Raw genomic sequence first — 21077 nt, forward strand, 5'->3', positions numbered from 1 at the left:
GCACACAGACGCGCGCACACATACAGCTCTGGTTGGGCTATCGTATAATATTTTTAAAGTTGTGTGTGTTTGTGCATGTGCCTCTATTCGAATGTGAGCCCTCAGCCAGAAAGCTTATCAATGGCTGTGTGATTTTGCCAAATGTTGCTATGGTAACAGCAGAGAAATTGCTTTATAAGTGAGAGACGGTCATGTGTAGGCTGAATTAAATCAGAGGATAAAAGAGTATGGAAGATGTAGGCAGGAGGGCGAGAGAGTGATGAGGCATTTATGAATGGCAGAAAGAAAAGATTTGTTGAGGTCATCTGCAGAGCGGAGACATAGGAAAACAAAGACATGATTCAGGAAACCAAGAGGCATACCTGACATAGACATAATGTTTGCCTAGTGTTGTCTGCAGTTTGATCTGTTCTAGTCTTCATGGCTGTTTGCTTGTAGCTTACCAGACCCTATCTTGCTAATATTCAAACAGCATTATCACAGTCTCAGAAGGGCTTTACATAAAACCCAAGAGTCTCTACTGAGGAAGGAGCTGGACAGTATCTGCCTCTAAACTGGTGGGTTAGGCTGTTGAGATGAACATCCAAATCCAAGCCATGGGATGTTTGTGTTCCTATCTGAATCTGAAAGGCTGTTTGATTTAAATGTTTGCCCTTTGTGACTGAGGGGATTTCAAGTCGCTTTGAGCAGCTGGTGCTTCTGCTTTAAAAAGAAAATATGACTTTTAATCAACAAAAACATTCAATATTTGGACAAAATGTTGTACAAGTATAAAGACTGACCAAAATATAATGCCTTGAGTAAGAACCAAAATCTACCAAATTTGTTTGACTTTGTTGACGTAATAAGCTACACAACAGGTCTGATATTTAAAAATGTAATAACTTGTACGCCATAGACATCAGATTTTGAATTTGTTGATATACACCATTTTATTCAACGTACCTTTTTTTGATATGCTTGTGTTCCCAGACCATGATGCTGACATCACAGATCGTCCTTCTAAACCTTCTCAGAATTACTTAATTGTTCAAGTGTCAAACTTAAAAATTGAGCTGGTACACCTGCAGCCATTGTAAGCAAGATTTCTATTTTCTTACATCATAGTGGGCTGGTTACAGACTGTGTTACACTGCTAGAACTAGGACTAAAACAATTCATTAATCGATTAGCATACAGACTCAAACAGGCCATTTGCTGAAATAACAACATATTCAGAGCAGTAATTAAGCCAAAACTGTACAAAAAATTAATTTTGTAAATATAGTTAAAAACTTTTATTTTAGTTTCATTAGACCAAACCTCCAAATCTTTCCATGCCACTGTCCCCAAAAGAGCATTAAACTGTTCCTGTAAACTGTTAAACTGTTCACAATGCTACAAATTATGTAAAGAAACATCAACTTTTAGAATAATTTTTAGTAACTATTCAATACTTATTATGTTCATATAGCGTAAATGCTGCCTCATATATTCTGATTTTAGATGAATATGAGTTCTGTGGCATTTCTTTTCATCAGATAATATATTATGAATGTTACCAGATAATATTTTTTCCCCTCTTGACTATAAGAAAATGTGCAGTATTTTATACTAATCGCATCAACTTTCATTTGATTCCCACAGTTGTGTTTTTTGCAGCAGAGTCAGTTCCTTTGGTCTTTTTCTTGACAAAAACTTTTCCGTTTTGAGCTCTCGAGGCTAGCAAAGCCGCTTGATGAATTTGACTGGCAGCCAATCAGAAAATGAGCATCAGAAATAACATTTAAATTTTAACTTCTGTTTTATTTTTTAAAAAAATGTTTAAAAAAACTAAACTAAAATAATGATGAAAAATTCAAGAGTTTGTTTTTTTCTTATTCAGTTATTATTTTTATTTTTCTTCATCATCCCTCCAACTTTCTGAGGCTCCCACAGCGCCCCCTGGTTGTCCGCCACTTTAAAAATCACTGCATAAAACCATAGGGCACGTGTCCAGATGTTGAGATCTTTGTCACAGATTGCATTTGCAAACAGTGTGCTTTTATACACTCTGTGTGTGAATAACTGGAGTCATATGAAGAAGGAACTGTCCCTTCGTTTTCAGTGAGCAAACCAACACTACAGCCTTGTGTTAGAAGAGCTTCCAGAAGCTTCATTGGAAACGCTAATGAGAGGTGATTCCTGCTCGCATCAGCCTTGAAAGACAGAAACGTGTCCTGCCACTTAGCGATGCCTACTCATTTTAATGTCAGCTGCTGTCAGTGTCCGGAGAAAACCCGTGCTGTGTGTGCTGAACATGTCAGAGACAAGTTCAACACACACACACACAAAACAGGTCGTTCTAGCCTAACTACCCTATTAATTCTTTAAGCAAGCTACTTAGATTGTGGCGCATTTGTGGCAAAGTGACAGCTCAGCCACATTGCCTTTTGATGTTTTCATGCTGATAAATCTGAGAGGAATTCATGCACAATAAGAAAACACACAGAGTTCAGACAGAACAAAAGAGTGAAGAAACTTGCTTTCATTGTATTCTAAAGATTAGCTTAATTTTTCTTTAAATTATCTAAAATATTTTGACATTTCTGTACTCTCAAGTCCACTCAGGGTCTTATCTGCATTCATTGAAGTCCCTGACAGTTGTTTAGCATATTTAGCAAAAAAGAAATTCCTTGAACAACTGTCTGAGGAATTTTGCTTTTTAGTAATTTAACACTAACACACACACAAACACACACTCCCACAGATCTCTCACAGTCACACAGGTCGATTTGCAGCAGCGACTTTGGTTGGCTGAGGATGTCATCAAAAGCAGTAGAGTTGCAACAGGTGTATATCTGCAGGCTGCAGGTAGAGTGGATCATTACAGGTCACAAAGCACCCAGGGTCAGTGATAACAACTGTTACTGTGTGTGTGTGTGTGTGTGTGTGTGTGTGTGTGTGTGTGTGTGTGTGTGTGTGTGTGCGCACGCACGTGCGTGTGTGTGTGTGTTTCAGCTGTTTTGTATCAGTACTTACTGTCAGGTGGGAGCTCTCATAGATACAGAGCTTGGCAACAAACTGAAATGTTACCACTGAGGAAAATCCAAACCATCATCTTGTTTACGCTGTGGAAAGACAAATTATGGATTAAATATTCTTTCTAGGAACTTTTGGTAAAAACTGATTTAAAAAAAATTTAAACAAGTAACATTTATTTACACTCTAGGGAATCCAAGAAAAACACCTTAAAGTAGCTAAACAAATCAGCATAAATTCAGTGTGTGCACATGCTTTTGCCTACATATGGAGAACTAATTGTTTTTGTTCATTTTTTTTCCATAGCAGAAGCACGACTTAGGGATGTTATGGTCACTTAGATACTTTGTCATTCCCAGCTTTCTGCTTCTGTCTGGTTTGCCATGGGAGTGTAAAGACACGGCAGCCTGAAAAACTCCTCTCTGATCCATCAGCACAACCGTGAAAGCAGCATTTGCTGTTTTGAGTGATCTCCCTTAATAACTACTGATTGGACCACTGAAAAACTAAATGCAGTCAACTGTTTGTACTTAACTTTGTATTTTACGGTCAGAAATCTGTTTAAGGGAACTAATGAGATGCTATGCAAGTGTTCCAAACATGAGTACCACTTTAAACAACTTGAAAAATAGTTAAAAGTCAACATCTTACTTGATACTTACATAGCAGAACCTTGTCTGTGTGAATATTTAGACATTAGCTTGTCTCACTGAACCACAATGCTTAAAAATGCAACATCAAAGCTGCTATCAGGTCTGTAGACCACATTACCCTAAAAAGAGCACCTAGCTAATCACAATGGACATACACACACACACACACACAAATATATATGAACTGTGCTGCTTACATTTGCATGTATATCTGCATATACATAACACAAAAAACTTGGAGCAAATTTGTGTGAAAGTGGTCAACACTGATATGTTAAAAAAGTGAGACTGCTGCAGCCACTGAAGGGATGTGAACTCCAACACCAGTGCAGTCGATTTCATCTCCCAGGGTTTCCAACTGCAGCCTTTAATTCACTGTGGTTTTGTGGATACAAGTGACTCATTTCCTGACACTTTTACTTTACATACAATCTCAAACACTGAGGCGTGTGCAAACCAAAGAGGTCGGCCATTAAACTATTTCTCACTTCCAATTGCATTGGATTACTGCAAAATAATAAGAACTATTTCAGTAAGAGCACGAATGTTTGTTGTACAAAAAGATACAAACAATATTTGAGTGCAATCTCTTTATGACCAGGCACTTCCTGTTTGTGCTAGCAGAGAAAAAGACAGGCTCAAGTCATCACCAGTGTGCCTCTTCTCACTGTTCTGATCTCAGCAGGCTGACTTTCTGTCCGTGTCGCTCATTTCTCTCATTAGAAGTCCAACGCTGTTGTGCGAACAAAAATACAGATTCAAAACATTTTTATGAACGGAACTACTTCAGAATTTTTGCCCATGATGTCACCATTAAGCTGATTTTAAAATGAAACACCATATAGTTTCTAGTGAGCGAGTTATTGTGATAAAAAGTACTTTGAGGTGTGTTCCTTGAGATGTTATATGTCTATAATTTTCAGCTGACCTTTCTCCACTCTCAGCCTGCAGTCAGCCAGTGTTCCCTGAAAGTAGACGTGTCACTTTATCCTCAATCAAATGCTTGTCGACCATTCCGTCTGGGTGAATATTTTAAGCAAATATTGCATTTCTCATTTAACAGGAACTTATAAATTGAGTATAAACAGCGCAAATGGGCATTGTAAAGCTGCATCAGCTTTATAAAGACCTGAACTGCAAACACAAACACTGTAGGCAACTTCTGAGAAATAGTTTCTCAAGAATTTGTTAATGTGGAGGATCTTCTTTAAATACCTCATCTTACTTAATATTTGATGACACCACGTTTTCCTTCTTGTGCATCTCAGCCTAATTTGGCGTTTGATCGAGAGAGTTTAATGGGGTTATTACAGGCACGGTGTGCATATGGTGCTGTGTTTACTCTGAGCCATGGAGGGCTCCAGGAGTTTGTAGGAGAGATTTTCGTCTGTCCAAATGAGGGTGTCTTTGAGGTGTTTTCATTTTTGGGTCATACTTTGTGAAGTTTCCTATTTAACTACTCAAGTAGATCATTTTCCTACCTTACGTTTCAACACTATTTTTATGTTGGCAAACTTTTGCTGGTTCTAGTTGCCTATAATGAATTGTGAACAGTCAGAAGCTGCAGATAAAAACTGAACATTGGGACGTAACAAAAAATTAACTGAAAAAAGTCTAATAATTAATCATTTATGTTTAAAGTAATGGTCCTGCCACATTATTGGATATATATCTTTTGATTCAGTGGTGTAGTAATACACAGTATTACACAGTAGGAAAATCATTTTCCTGGTAAGTCAAAGATTACATTATTGGGACACTCATTTGGTTCTCACACACCATGTCCACCGCACTACTTTTATGGAATCAACGTCACACAAAGGTCCAATAACATTGCTTAATTTCACATTAGTCTGAGCTACCTGCATTGACGAAGACACACTGACTAGCATGTTTGAAACGGAAAGTCAAACAGACAGCATGGCCTACTTTCTGATTCATATAGGTAATATTTGGTGACCCTCATAAAGACCCATTCTATAAATTAGAATATTATAGAAAAGTATACTTAATTTCCAAAATGTTATCACTTTATGTAGGTTAATTGCACACAGGTAGATATTTGAAAGCCGGTGTTTCTGATTGCAGTTAATGACAATTTCATATTTAAATTAAAACATTGCTTCAGACCAATGAAACAAATCTTTTAATACAGAAATGTAGCCTTAATAAAAAGCATGTTCAGAATGTACACTGAACACTCTTCAGGAACCTGAAGAAATGTCAGAAATCTAACAAAAAAGTCTGTGAAAAGTCACAAATTTAAAGGTAAAAGTGTTTTTTTTTGTCTGACTACTCAGCTTAATCAGAGTGCATATTTTAATTTATTAAATATGACTATAGAGCAAATTTCATTTGGAAATGGTCATTGCATGAAAAGTATGAACATTTATATAAAAAAGTAACAACACACAAACTAAAACTGCCCATCCAACTGCTAATTCCACACTCCTGATCCCAATACACTTGCATTTCTCAGAATAGAAACACATCAAAAGTGACACAGATACTCGTTAGACAAAATCCACTTTTATTTCCTCAGCTTTACACCTGCGTAACATGCATTTATCAAAATTCAACATGTAAGAACATGTAAACTTTGAAAGTTAGACATCCTGAAGTGCATGCTAACTGTGGCGTCCTAAAATCAAACCGTCTTTCCTCTGTGTCTCCCTCCCAGCAGCGAGCTGAGTGACTGACAGGACAAGCAGACATGGGGAAGCAGAACAGCAAGCTCCGTCCCGAGGTGATGCAGGACCTGCTGGAGAGCACAGACTTCACCGAGCACGAGATCCAGGAGTGGTACAAGGGCTTCCTGAGGGACTGCCCCAGCGGGAACCTGTCCATGGAGGAGTTCAAGAAGATTTACGGAAACTTCTTTCCGTACGGAGACGCTTCCAAGTTTGCCGAGCACGTCTTTCGCACTTTCGACGCCAACGGTGACGGGACGATAGATTTTAGGGAGTTTATCATCGCTTTAAGTGTGACGTCCCGTGGCAAGCTGGAGCAGAAGCTGAAGTGGGCCTTCAGTATGTACGACCTGGACGGGAACGGGTACATCAGTAAAGCTGAGATGTTGGAGATTGTGCAGGTGAGTGTCTCGCATCATATTTAACCAGCTGCAGGCAGTACAGAAAACATTCTAAAATTCCCTGATTGTGTCTTGACTGACTTTTAGGGAACACATGTAAGAAGTAGAACATTGGACAAAAGTAAAACCTAACAGTGCTGTAGCTGTATCCGTAACACAGCCCGTGTCTGATACTGTGAGCCTCTGCTGATATTTTAAGAACAGAATACCCAGGAAGTGAGAGGAAGTTCTGAAAGACATGGAGCCATGTGGCTCTTTCTACCACATGGCTTCAGGGAGATAAGTCGTTCTAGATCCCACTTTTTGCGAACATTGAAATGTGTCTGAGCTTTCAATGATATGTTTCGTTGATGTAGAAACTCTTTTTGCCTCTAAGTTCTGACTGCCACTGCCCTGTTTGCCACACCAAATTTTTTAAAGTTATATCTGATTATAACTTTTAAAGGTGGGCGTTAAGGGGCAGAAAGTACTCTGAGGCCTTGTCCACACATAGCCGGGTCTTCATAAAAACAAATGTCTTCACCACATCATTTAAATGAATAGTATGGCACACACTGGATCGGTTTCAGGAGAGTTTTCTTCCACATGAACAGGACTAATCCGCTCCTGAACGTTGTTTTAAACATGCCAGACCCATAGGGGGGAGTGTAACGCATAGCTGAAACCTGTCAGCCAATCAGATTGCTTCAAAGCAATCAGGATTTCCTGTCCGGAATTAAACATGGCACTAGAAGGTTCATTGATGTGGATAAATATATAGGTTGAACTATATTTAAATAGCCTGTTAGAATATAAAGTTAGTAAGACAAGACGATGTTGATTTAGAATCATGTTAAAGCAAGTAAGTGGATATATTGGTGCATTATTTGTCACATACCCTATATCTCTGTTTTCCCATGAACACAAATGCAGCATTTTATCAAATCTCCACTTTGGAGTTTTTATAAATATTCATTTTTAGTGATTTGAAACTGAGTTTTTGCATTAATGAAAAGTCAAGAAGCATAAAATGTTTTTTTTCCCAGATATCCACATGTGGACTATAGGCAAAAGACTACTTAACATATTTACAAATCCAAAATGTGTCTAGTATTTACCAAAAATGTAAAATTAAATACTCTATTTCGGCAAAAACCTGCCAACCATGTTTATAAGATTTTAAATTCCGTTTAATTTACAGCTTAGAGTGAATTTCTTTTTGTGAATTTCAGACTGAGCTTTGACAACAGGACAGCTTCTTTTTGATTTTTCTACATTGAGTAATAAGCTCAAGATTATTCATACCTGGCAAAATTACACCTAGGTGTTTTTCATGTAACCTAGGTGTTTTTCATGTAACCAATAAGTTTTTTTTCTGATAGGAAGTAACCTTTGTGCCCTTATTCAAGGCACTTGACCCCAGGTTGTCTACTGATGTGTGTATTGTTGAGTAGGGTTAATCTAGCTGAGTGAGACATGTACTGTATGAGCCCTTTGAACGGTCAGCGGCTCTAGAGAAATGCGAAGTTCAGTCTGTATGGTTTCATACGGACTGAACTTCCGTATGAAGTTCAGGAAGTGCTGATGTCACTTCCTTTTTTAATTATTTACCTAAACCAGTCGCTGCTGGGAGTAGTGCAATTACACGATATCCAAATGTAGTGGTTCTTAAATACAACTAGGTGGAATCATTTTAAGTTTATGTTTTATATGGTGGAGATTTTTTTTAAAAAAAAGCTCAAAAGCTCAAAATGATTCTGACTTTCCAGCTGATAATGAGTGTATGTAAACTTTTGGCTGGGACAGTAGCTCCGGCGGCTGGTTTTACTTCCTGATTGCTTTATGACTCTGTGTCTTTCTCATATTCAGTGAAATCATTTCCTGTGACTGTTAATGCCTGTTGGTACATGTATAAAAGTTTTAGACTTATATTAAGCCTCCTTCACTTTTTTCAAGGCAGCTGCAGGAAGTTAAAGGAAAGAGATCTGACATGTGTTCCATGTTCTTACCTTAACCTTACCCAGACTACAGTGAATCACACCTCAACCTGTCACTTCCTTCTGCAGCCTAATGACATCAACCTTCTGCCTGCTTCCGTAGTAGACATATCCGCATCTTTACTAAATTAAGTAACTGCAGTTAACTGAGAATTGATTTTCTTCTTATTGTAGTTATAACTCAAATTCAAAATTTCATTATGATATGTTGTGGTATAAAATGCTATAGCGATGAAAGGGACAATAAAAAAAATGCACCAGTCTCTGTTTGCTACAAATCTTTACTACATCCAATCAGATGAGGAAACACAAGAACTGGTCTAAAATAAAACTTTCCTATTATTATAATCATAATTACAGGCATTTTTAGCACACTGGTGTCACTTAACCCATAAATAACTGCATCCAACCATATTTTTGAAATATATTGATATGTGTGGGTCTTCTCACTGAAACAACAGTGGCAGAAACACTAATCAGTCAGTTTATCATCACCACATTAATATGATGGAGTATTACTGACAGGATAAGAAAAAAAATTAAATACTAGAATGAAGTCATAATAATGCGAGAGTATAGTCGTAGGACAATGAAGTAGAAATAATACGAGAATAAAGTTGTAATAAGATGAGAGAAATATGTAGTAATAGTATGAGAATAAAGTCATAATATTAGAACACGCAAGTAGTAATTTTTTGATAACTACTACACAAAATACAGTAAAAAATTAAAATGAGGAATACTGAGCGTCTTGTGAAGTTATATATTTTGGCATCGAATTTACAGGACATACTTTTACTTTCACTATCAGTGCCACCAGAATGCATTATTTCTCAATATTTCAACAAGTTATTGCTGGCATAACAAGGAATGTTTAAATATTCTAAAGGTGGAGTTGAAGCTTGATGATTTTAGAGCTAAATTGGGCCCCTGGATCCCTGATTATTTATTTCATTTATCTAAAAGCCTTTCACACTAACCTGCGGTGATTAAGTGTGTTTGCACTGATTTGAGGGTCAGGGTATATGTCACACATTCATCGTTTCTTCTCAGTATTGCAGTTTTTCTGCCTCACACAGCAGCAAGAAGTTCTTCTGTACCTCTTACCTCTCCACCTGCCAGTTATTCAGATAAAATACTGTAATTGCTCGTGGTCACAACATTCACTCTGTCATCCGTTCACCTTTTCTCCGCTGAGGTGACGACTCGCCGCTCTCTGCAGCACAAAGTTAGATTTCAGTTTGAGACAAAAAAAGAGAATTTCCCCATCTGATCGGAATGCTTTCAGTTCTGGTTCCTTCAGTTTGAAACTCGCCTGGAGTGTGTTAGGTATTAAAAGAACCTAGTTAGAATTATTTGCTTTAGAAGGACATAATGATTGTTGTTTTTAATCTTAATTTTGGACAGCTTGCTATTCAGATTTCACTTTTTGTGACGAGTAGAGTCAGCTACAGCCGCGTGACTGCCGCCACTTTCCGATGCTTCACCCAGAGGACCCTGCCATCCCTCCCACTGATGCTTTTATCTTTCGTTTGACACTGGCCGCCATTGGCCAGTGACGGAGAACTCCAGCTCTCTCCCACTATTCAATGCTCTCTCCTGCAGAGAGTGTGTAAACGCTGCTGATGCTCGTAATTAGCCTTGCTGTGGGAGTAATTGAATGGGACAGATCAGAGTCAGCACGGCTCTTCAGACAATGGCGAAAGCCGAACACAGAAACGCATAAAGCTACATCATCCACTCATCAGCAGTTGATATCTCACGCCTGCATGTCCTTCATCTGGAAGGCTGTGCTGTCAGCAGAGCAGACGGGTGCAGGGCGGGGGTAATTGTTCCTGCTGGCAGGTGGAGGGAGGGGGGGGGCATTCACACAGGACATATGGTGAGGCAGAAGAAAGCAGTTCAGTGGAAGAGAATCATTCACATTTAGCTGGAGCAGTTCAGACTGGCTTCAGCTTCCTCTGATGACACTGTTGACATATGGATGGCAAGTCTTTCTTTTGCCTTTTCACTTCTTAAAACTCTGACTGAGCCACCCAGGCAGAACCGCTGCTAGCCAGGTTGGTTCACCCGACTGTTAGCGAGTATGGTTAACAGTTGGGTGAACTTCCTCACGCTAGAAAGAGCTTTGTGCTTTGTGGTTAGAAACAAGTGCGCCGTTTGCTAAGTATTTTTACCCGAGTTCTATGTTAATGGATACTTTGTGTTTCCAAAGTGTCGCTACTCTTACTTGAGTAAAATGTCTGTATTCTCGACCCACTGAATGACAAACAAACATGTTTTAACACCTGAAGTTTTGGTTAAAGCTTCATACGTTTTATATTGAATCAAAGAAATTGATTTGAAAACATTTTTCTTTTGCCTGATTTTTTTATTTTGTGTTTCTTATATTATTGTCATTTTGTTCCTTAAAATACCAACATTTCCACTAAACTTTATATTTTGATCCATCTGATGATGTAATTTTTAAATATTAAATGATTGATCATCTCGTCAGTTACTCAGTACTTTAGACTTTTTACAAAATACTTTTTTGCTCTTACTTGAGAAAAGTTTTTAATGGCTACTTTTTACTTTTACCCTCATGTGCAGGAGAAACCCTGGCTTCTTTTTGGTATGTTTGGTATTCGCTGTTTTCTTTTTAGAATTGTTATAAGCAAAGTTCATTTATCGTGGTTGGTGTGATTATGGAGATGATTATGCAAATAAGGATTCTTCATAAAATCAAGAAGATTATGGTCAACCCTGACCATCCTCTTCATCAGACTGCCTTGTGAAAACAGAGTATCTTCAGTCAGAGGTTTCTTCAGATTCGTTGTACTATAGACCGCTACAGGAGATGTTTCTTGCCAACAGCCATCACCATCTACAATAACTCTGAATATTCTGAACTAATGAGGTACAACGACATTTAATTTCCTTTTGGGATTAATAAAGCGTTTGCCGCCTTCAGAATTGTTCCTCTTAAGTTTTTCAAATCATAAAAAAAAAGAAATCATCCAAGAAAGTGTGTTTTAAAAAAAACAACTTTTATTTATCATGATAAATTTTCTCAATCAACTTGGCTTTGTGTGAAAAAGTAATTGCCCCCCAAACCTCCTAAGTGGTTTGAGGCAATAACCGCCATGAAGCGTTTGAAATAAACTGGCAATGAGTCTCTGAAGTCCTCAGTTAACCCACTCTGTCTGCTGCACAATGGTTTTCCTTCCTCAGTATTGAAAGTTGTTCAAGCTGGGACAGCCTGGCCACATTATCTCCTTTGGATTTTAGTATGGACTTTTACTAGGCCACTCTAAAACTTAGAAATGGTTTTTGACAATTGTGAGACAAGTTTATATGTTCTTTTCTGTATTAGGGCTCCTTTTTGAGATCCTTCTGCCTACTTCATGTTGTCAGAACGGTTCTATTTAAATGATGTCTTTATTCTTTTGGTCTGAAGTTCTTTAGGCTTGGCTGTAAAATGTGAAACTACAAAACATGCATGATTTGACAGGGAATAGCTACATTCCCACATAGCTGGTTTGGATAGTTTTTTTTCCCTTCTAATAAATGAAACCATTATTTGACAGAACGTTTTGGCTTACTCTGGTTATTTTTATTAATTTCCTAACAGCACATTTTATTCGTTTAATGTCCTGAAACATTTAAGCGAGGGGGGAAAAAGCAACAACTCAAGAAATGTGTAAAAATGACAAATTTTTTTTTACACTGATTTAAAATCAGATTTTAGAAATGAAGTTAAGATCCTAACAGCACTTAGGTATTTATGGAAAGTGAGAGAAGTCAAGATGTTCCTGTTGCCTTATCTTCACAAGACATGGCAAATTCTCTACTTTTCAACCTCACAACATTTCTAAAAGTCAAAAGTCTTTGACTTCTCACACTCAAAAATTTTGACGTTTTTTCTTGAAAATGTCTGAGCTTAATCCCAAAATTTGAGTTTTTTTCTTGCTAATTTTTTTTGGACTTTACAAACTCAGAAGTGTTCTTGTTTTGTCCCCAAAATTTCTGAAATTAATCTCAAAATTTGGAAATTTGATAAATTTTCTACCTACTACGACCCTACTGCTCTGGTACAGAAGTTACATAAACGGAGAAAAAAACTTAATGGACTGATTGAATTTATGAGCGAGTGGTGCGCCCCCTGAGGGAGAGACTCTGCACACAGTTGGCACATCTCATTTTCAGTGGGAAATGTGATTTTGATCATATTGAGATTACACAGCATCAAATAGATAACAGTTCTCTGTTGGGGGGAGGGGGGTCATATGCAGCATTTGGAGGTCTTAGGGAATGAATTCAGAGTAAATCGAGTTAAGACGACACGCGGTGCACGTCCCATCATTTCACTCCTTATTGTCATGTAGGGATTTAGGAACTAGATCCGGTGTGAGTGTGTTTCTCCAGATAAGGCTGACAGCTGACTGTGATATTGGCTGAACGTCCTGAACACTCATCAGATAATAACAGAGCTGGCTCTGTGCTGAAATCAGGGCCTGATATTAAGTGTCAGTGTTTTTTGTCCCTCCGCTCCTCTCTGACCCGGCTGCTCCTCCATCCTGCTTCTGGGTAATAGGCAGCATAATCAACACCTATATGGAGCTCTGGCTGGCCTGTAATCACAATCAGCCCTGCTCTGCTCACATGTCAGCTCCCATTCCCCTCAAACCCACCTCCCCATTAGAGGCACAGAGAGTGGGCTGTGATTCCACTGTTTACTGCCAAACAGCCTGCCACGCAGCACAGAGCAGGGGGAGACACAACACGGGTAAATAGTCTGTCAGGGTTTGTGTGCGTGCATATGTTTGTCTACCTAAGCCGTGAACGTCCAATCGCAGAACAGAGCAGAGCGAGCAGAGCAACTTCATACTCGTTCACCCTGAATGAGACCGATTCTGAACGGTTCCTTTCATGAGTTGTTCATGAAACAGAAGAAAGTTTTGTTAGTAAACTTGCAATGAGGAGCAAATCAGTTAATCACATCATGAATGGAAACAAACTCAATCATTTCCATTTTGCATGATTTATCATTATTCTCTTTCTACGAAAAACTGGATGATAAAAATCTTCAGTCTGGTGTTTTGGTCTGGAGTAGACCTATATTTTGAAGGACAATTTTTGTCTACAAAGACTTTATTATTCATTTTATTTGTTGTTTCTTGGTTTTTTTGCTTATTTGTTCTGGATATTTAAAAGGTCTTGCAGTTCCAGTGTGAAATGTTCAATATAATTTAAAGTTTATTGACTTCTAAGAATGTGTTCTTGCATTATTATGCCATTTCCATCGTATTACTTGAAAAAGGTCTCCAAACAACAATACAATGGTTTATTGCAATAACTTCTCCAGTTGTTGGGCCGGCACTGTTCTGAAAATGGTTTTCTGCCAGCAGAAGCTTCACATGCTGCAGTCATAGCACTCGATTCAAATTTTTAATATGCTCTGCTAATAAAAATATTCTAGTGTAATGACACTTTACACAAAACACACTGTTATACTCGGAGTGTTGAGCTGACCTCATAGTCATGTTAGCTTAGCCTCCTCATGACTGTGTGAGTCATAAATGCCTTATGAATCAGGGGAGATGTTAAAATGTTACTCCAACAGCAATGTGTCCTTTTCTTTAGGCGATATATAAGATGGTGTCGTCTGTGATGAAGATGCCTGAGGACGAGTCGACGCCTGAGAAGAGGACGGAGAAGATCTTCAGGCAGATGGACACCAACAGAGATGGTGAGTTTGTCTTACACACTGTTGTTTTTTTATTGGTTCTTCATATATCATCTGCAGACTCTTGGATCAGTGGATCAGTGGCCTCCCTCAGAAAGAACTGGTTTAATGAACCGTTTGAAAAACAGCTGGAAACATTCCTGTCAAAACTCCTCTGAAGAGAAACAGAAGGTTTTCTGCTCGTTTGAGCTAAAAAAAAAAAACACGATAAAGAAAATACTTTTTCTTTTCACACAACACTAATTATGGAAAAGTATGAGAATCATAACCTTTGATTAAAATGACCAAAATTTCATGGTATCACATTATTTAACAGCAATTTAATAATAATAATGATGAAAAGTTGAAGATGATGTAATTAATTTAATTTACAACAGAGATCCTGTAATTATTTCCACTGTGGCCAAGACTGTATACAATATTGATTGTTACAGTATTAATTATCTATAAACATACATATGCAATTTTGATTTTACATGTAGGGACTAAGACAAATATGCAGACTAAGCACCTACTAAAGTTGTATCAACTTAAGCACTGGATAGTGTAACTTTGTTATTAGCTTGTTAATAAGTCAGGCTATCTGCTCAGGTAGCAATAACATCAAGTATTTGAGAATTATGAACTTTCTGCATTTTTTTACATATAGGAGTATTGTATCACTGTACTAAAATTTTTATTTTTAAAATATGTTTTCTTTAGAGACTAGGGCACCAAAATGTTTTTTCTTAAAGATCAGCAATCGGCCAGAAAACTGCAATCGGTGCATCTGCAGTGTAAAATATGAAAATAAATGTAAAAAAAAAAAAAGCAACAATAATTCAAAGATTGAAACATAGCAAAGCAGCCATCTCTGTTTCAGTGTGATATATTCCCACCATGACTCTCCATGTTCCTCCATAATGACTCTAATGTACATAGGAATGTAAAAAAGAATCACAGGAATGTGAACATATATTTAAAAAGGGAAGTTAATGAACTAATACAGGAGGGAAAAGAACCAGAAATAAATACATGTAATGTTTAATGAGTCAGATCAATAAATGTGTCTCTCAGTTACAATGTTTTGAGAAAATTTATATATTGAGCCAGTTAACTGTTTTTGTGCCAGTTGCAGATGTTGCTAGTTTCATTCCACGTCATGTTGAAAGATTGCAGAATCGTCCACTGAAATCTCACAGCAGAGAGCCAGAGTAGTTCTGCAGATGAACTCAAACAGGAACCAGTCTGAGGGTGATTTAAACATCCAAACACCGCCACCTGCTGGTCATTCCTGAGCACTAACAATCCAGGGTTCGTAGAGAACCCCTAAAAAAGTAACTTTGTCAAAGTCGCATAAAAGTTAGTGTTTCTTTTGTGTGATTGAGTCTTTTCATCCTCAAATTTCCACATGATCATTGAAACATTTCCTGCTTTCTTGCTTCTGCTGCTGTGTGTGTGTGTGTGTGTGTGTGTGCATGTGTATATGTGTGCACAGGTAAACTGTCTCTGGAAGAGTTCATCAAAGGAGCAAAAAGCGACCCGTCCATCGTCCGCCTGCTGCAGTGCGACCCCAGCAGCGCCGGCCAGTTCTGAGCCCGAGGCAGCGCCGCGATCTGTAAGCCTCATGCTCCATTAGTCTCTTCCACTAAAAGTTCATTTGAGGCAGTTAGAGGACAGGTGATGAAGAGCAGGAACACCTCATGGGTTCAGAGTCGTGCAAACCTGACTGCGGCGCTGATGTAACCGAGGCAGGGCAGGGCAGAGGTCCAGCCTCACAGGCTGTTCTCTTCTCCCACGAAGCCTGGTTCCTCCCCGGCAGCCAGCCCTGCTGATGTGGGAGGGCTCAGCTGCAGCTCTGTAGGAGGTGACCTGGTAGGCTGGAGATAGACCTGCAGAAAAATCGATTTAAAGCCCTTACATGTCCTTTATAGCCATTTGTGAAATGTTACTTTATTGGATTAAAAGTGTATTGGTTCAGGTGGGATTTTCACCATCTCTGCTTAGAAAGACAGGTGTAGGTTGGTCAGATTCAAGTTTTCTGTTGCATATTGTAAAAACAAATGGTGAACACTGCAAAAACACAAAATCTCACCATGTATTTTTTTAATCTGGTTTCTAGTGTAAATAAGACAAAACTAACATACAAATAACTTTTCAGCAGGTTATAGGTCAGTGGTGTCCAAACCTTTTGCCCACGAGGCCAAAACTGGCAAATGGAAACTACTTGCAGGCCGCAAAACTCATTCGATTTAAAATGCAAAAAGGAGTTTATTGTGATTTTTCTTGTTTTAAACTTTACCTGCTTGAAAGTAAACACAATTTTTATGAAATCCATAAAGCCTTAATGATCCAAAATGTAAACAAAAAACTTTTTACTGTTGCTTTATTAAAAGAAAAAAAAATTACAAATGTTTGGTGTCATCAGTTGTTTTCTATTTTGTTAGTAAGATTTGTTACCGTTGTTGACTCATTATCATGGGGCCAATCAAAATCATTTCAAGGGCCACAAATGGCCCTCGTGCTACACTGTGGACACCAATGATATATCGGCTTCTTTTAAGTAAACAATAACTTAATAAGGATTAAAAATACTAGCTCCACTGGCAGATTATTTTACTTTTAACGTGTGAAAAATGTCTTGTAAGTGAAATAATTTCCCAGCTGAACTGCTTTTTTATCCATGTTGAGGAATTATTTATGTAAAACAAGCTCCTACATCTTGCTGAAAACTTACTTCTAGGTTAGTTTTTTCCCTTTTTCAAGTGTGCTAAAGTAGAAAGTAGATCAACAATAATTGAAGAATTAGTTTTTACATTGAAAGACATTTTCTTATTTCTCCAACGCTGAATGAAAAAAAAAAAAAACGCTGTGTGGAGAAAAAAAAAGGGGTTGTTTTTTTTCAGCTCCTTTTAACATAATGGGTTCAGTAGCACTTTTTAACAGTGTGTTTGATATATTACCTTCCACTCACTCACGGTGAAGTGTGAGTTTGCTCTAACAGGTAGAGGGAAGGCAGTGTGACCTCAGTGTGAGTCAGTGCATTCCCAGCCTTGGTGATTAATATGAGCCGCTTCCCAGAACTCACCGAGTGATGCTGCAGACCGACTGCAGCTTGGTGACAGCATCCTGTCACTGCGCAATAACAACACACTGACATACAGCGTGTCATCTGAGCGCTGCATTAAAGGGACGGCCCTCCTGATCTCCACTCATTTATTTTCTCCTAATAAAATTTTAAAATATACAGATTTCTTGAACACTTTCCCACACATTATATAGATCAATTCCACACAGGTGGTTGTTTGAAAGCCTTTATTTCTGTTATCCATGGGGATTTTCCACTTACAAATGAAAACATGACATTTAAAATGAGAATATTATATCTGACCAATAAAAAAAAATAATACAGAATTGTGAGTTTAGTTAAACCTGCTTTTAGGGTGTTCTTTTTAAAAGAGTTTTAATTTGACAAAAAAAAAAAAAAAAGACCTGACGCTTGTCAGCAAGCGATGAAAGGGAAAAAAATTCAGGAGGTGTGATTGGCTATGCTAGACATTTTATGTTATGCGGATCCACGTAGATATTAAAATAATCTGCACACAGAGACATTGACTGACTTGAGATTGTTTTCTTCGCAGTGCTTCTTTGGGTGACTCTACATGCCTGTAACTCTGCACTATGGAGCAGACTGATGATGAAGAATGACAAGATGAAGATGAAGAGGAAGCCAGGCCTTCAACATGTACTGAGGACTTTTTAAAGATGGCCGCAGGAGCCCAATTCATCGTTAATATTCTTTCTACGCCCCTCTCCCTTACCCACCAACTAAACAGCTGTCTGTGTCTGAAATCCAGGCAAAATCCACACCACTTCTGGTTACAGACCACCCTCACCGCCCCTTTCTGACTGTAATGAACCTCCTCAGTTCTCCTGTAGGCCTGTTAGAGTGTAGAGAAGGTTTACCATAGGTTGTGTGTATATATATGCAGTGTAAACTGGAGTCTCTGTATCAGTGTCTTTGCTTGGCTCTCTGTTCTCTCGAAACTTCCAGTTAGGCCCACACAGAGCACCGTGTGCGACAGACTGAGCGTGTGCAGAAGAGGGAGGGAGGGAGAGAGATAGAGAGAGAGAGAGATACAGCATGTGCTGTAGGTGAGCAAGAGAGGACCTGTGAAGTCTGTCCTTAGCTCACAATGAGTCCCGCTTTCATTTTCTTCTTTTCTACCGTAAGACATGTTTTGTTTTGTTTTGTTTTTTGTAAACTTGATAGACTGTTTGTTTTATATATCGTGCTGGAACGGACACATCACGTAACATTATGCTTCTACGCATATGCTCCCAGATCCGTACTTAGACTTTGTGACGAGCGTCCCTCGCCCTCCGTCTGTTCCTATATGTTTTATTTTGAAATATCGGAAGTAAGAGCACAGGAAGTGCTGGTGCGCTCGAGCTTCTCACACAACACAAACCTTAGTCTTTCCAGGTATTTCGAGTACAGTGTAGGTATTTCTTTTGAAGTGCACCTAAGCTCATTGAGCAATTCCATGTAGTCCAGAACGTTCGCTTCCGAACAAAGTTGTGGTGAAATAATAATAATGAAAATAATAATAGAAGATGTTTATTTAAATGTAGCCGGATTTCAAGCATGCGGACCAGATTCTTTTATTTCGACTAAAAAGCGAGGCGCACAGAAACGCCTCGCGCTCTCTTTTAACTTGTTTAATGAAACGCTGCATGTAGTCGTTGGGTACACGGGCGTGTAAACTAACACGACACGTTTGCATGTGACTTAGGCGCATGTGTGTTTTTACTATAAGTTCATAGATACTCAAACTGCCAGCGGAACGACGGGCTGTCGGTCAGACATCGAGCGCGTCCCACCGGATGCGCGCGGGAGGGTTCGCTCGGATTTATCGCCTCCGTATCCTCGCTCGGCTCCGCCCCGCGTTCAGGAGGAGAGAGTCTGAGCAGGATCCGCCTGAAGCCGCCCCGTGAATGTAACCGAGCATCGAGAAGCTTTGAATGTTCAGAAAAAATGCTAAAGAAGAAGACCAACAGAGAATCCGAACTACTGCAACGATGCTGTCACAATGTGTCGCTTTTACTGTTTTTTATAAATGTACATGTAGAAGCTTTTCTTATAAAAGGAAAAAAAACAAAAAAGAAATGCGTCAGGTGTAATATTTCTGTCAAATACAAATTAGCGAATTGTGATCAAGTGCCAAATAAAAACAAAACAGTATTGTATAAATTTATACTATAGGATGGTTATATGTTGAACAAAATGTTTGTAATTGTTGAATTTTGTAGGTTTTGTAAGGTATCCTGTATTTTAGTGACTGACGTTTTGAAACACAGGATTCTCTAATTTTTTTTGTTCTTTTTTTTGGTCAATTAAAAGGCAAGAATTAAATCTATGGCATACTGCGTGCACGTATTCATATGGTGTGTGTGTGTGGTTCATTTTTGTTTCGTTAAATTGTGATTCTGTCTTACGTTGGACGTAAAAACCAAAGCATCTTTGTTAAAAATGTCAGGCTTTTATAATGTAAAAACAATGGGGTATATGCCACGGACATCCGTTTTAGCACGTCCGCATTTTTTTGCCACATAGAATGTTTCCGGTGCACATGCAACAGTATGTTAACAGTGGTTCCTCAGTAGCTGCAGGACTATTAATGATGCTTATATAATTATTCAGACGTCCTGAAACGTTCCAACAACAACAAAGGATTTAAGCTGGATGTGTCAAAACTTCACAATAACTTCGAAGGTAAGTTAATAAATCGCTTGTATTCACCATGGGCTGCACAGTGGTGCAGTTGGTAGAGCTGCTGCCTTGCAGCAAGAAGGTTCTGGGTTCGATTCCCGGACCCGGTCTTTCTGCATGGAGTTTGCATGTTCTCCCTGTGCATGCATGGGTTTTCTCCCACGCATGCACTGGGAGACTGGGTTTTCTCCGGGTACTCCGGTTTCCTCCCACAGTCCAAAAACATGACTGTCAGGTTAATTAGCCTCTCCAAATTGCCCATAGGTGTGTGTGTGTGTGTGTGTGTGTGTGTGTGTGTGTGCATGGTTGTGTGTCTCTGTGTTGCCCTGCGACAGACTGGCGACCTGTCCAGGGTGAACCCCGCCTCTCCCCGGTACGCTAGCTGGAGATGGGCACCAGCAACCCTCCCGACCCCACTGAGGGACAAGGGTGTAAGAAAATGGATGGATGTATTCACCATAATGCCTCATATGTCTGACGTAGCTAACAGGAACAAACTTACAAAGATGCTATGTAAACGTTAAGTGTTTTGATTATCTGTGCAGTGCGCAATCTACATATCTATGCTGTATAGATAGATATAGAAATATAGCATATAGATATGTCTATATTGTTCCCAAGCTGTCAGTCTTAGCTGAAGTTGGCTGAAGCCTTCTAATTGATTTGCAAAATTTATAAAATGTCAATAATGGATTCCAGAACGCATTAGATTTGAATTATTAATTTGGCATTATTTGTTATTTTAACTTTCCGTTTTCTTTTTTTTTTTATCTTTAAGATAGTTGGAGTTGGACAGGAGTTCAGTTTGATGGCTTCCTGGAGGGAGAGATTGGCTGAGCTAATGTTGCCAACAACTTTTCTCCTGCTAACTTTTCTG

General features: G+C 38.7%; 1 protein-coding gene across 6 annotated transcripts in view; it reads left to right on the plus strand.

The window, feature by feature from the left end:
- The window catches only part of ncalda (neurocalcin delta a), an 88823-nt gene extending 68952 nt beyond the window's left edge, over positions 1 to 19871 (plus strand). For 3 of the 6 annotated variants that reach the window (XM_017309685.1, XM_017309688.1, XM_017309683.1), the window contains 3 exons: positions 6334 to 6744; positions 14346 to 14451; positions 15926 to 16023. In XM_017309685.1, the coding sequence (XP_017165174.1) occupies positions 6367 to 6744; positions 14346 to 14451; positions 15926 to 16023 (582 nt within the window). In that variant the 5' untranslated portion in view covers positions 6334 to 6366. Of the gene's footprint in view, positions 1 to 6333; positions 6745 to 14345; positions 14452 to 15925; positions 16046 to 18068 lie in introns of those variants that run through there. The other 3 variants (XM_017309686.1, XM_017309687.1, XM_017309684.1) reach the window with 2 other exon arrangements.
- Positions 19872 to 21077: the final 1206 nt, after the last annotated feature.

The sequence above is a fragment of the Poecilia reticulata genome, linkage group LG16, assembly GCF_000633615.1.
Source record: "Poecilia reticulata strain Guanapo linkage group LG16, Guppy_female_1.0+MT, whole genome shotgun sequence".
Classification (NCBI taxonomy): Eukaryota; Metazoa; Chordata; class Actinopteri; order Cyprinodontiformes; family Poeciliidae; genus Poecilia; species Poecilia reticulata.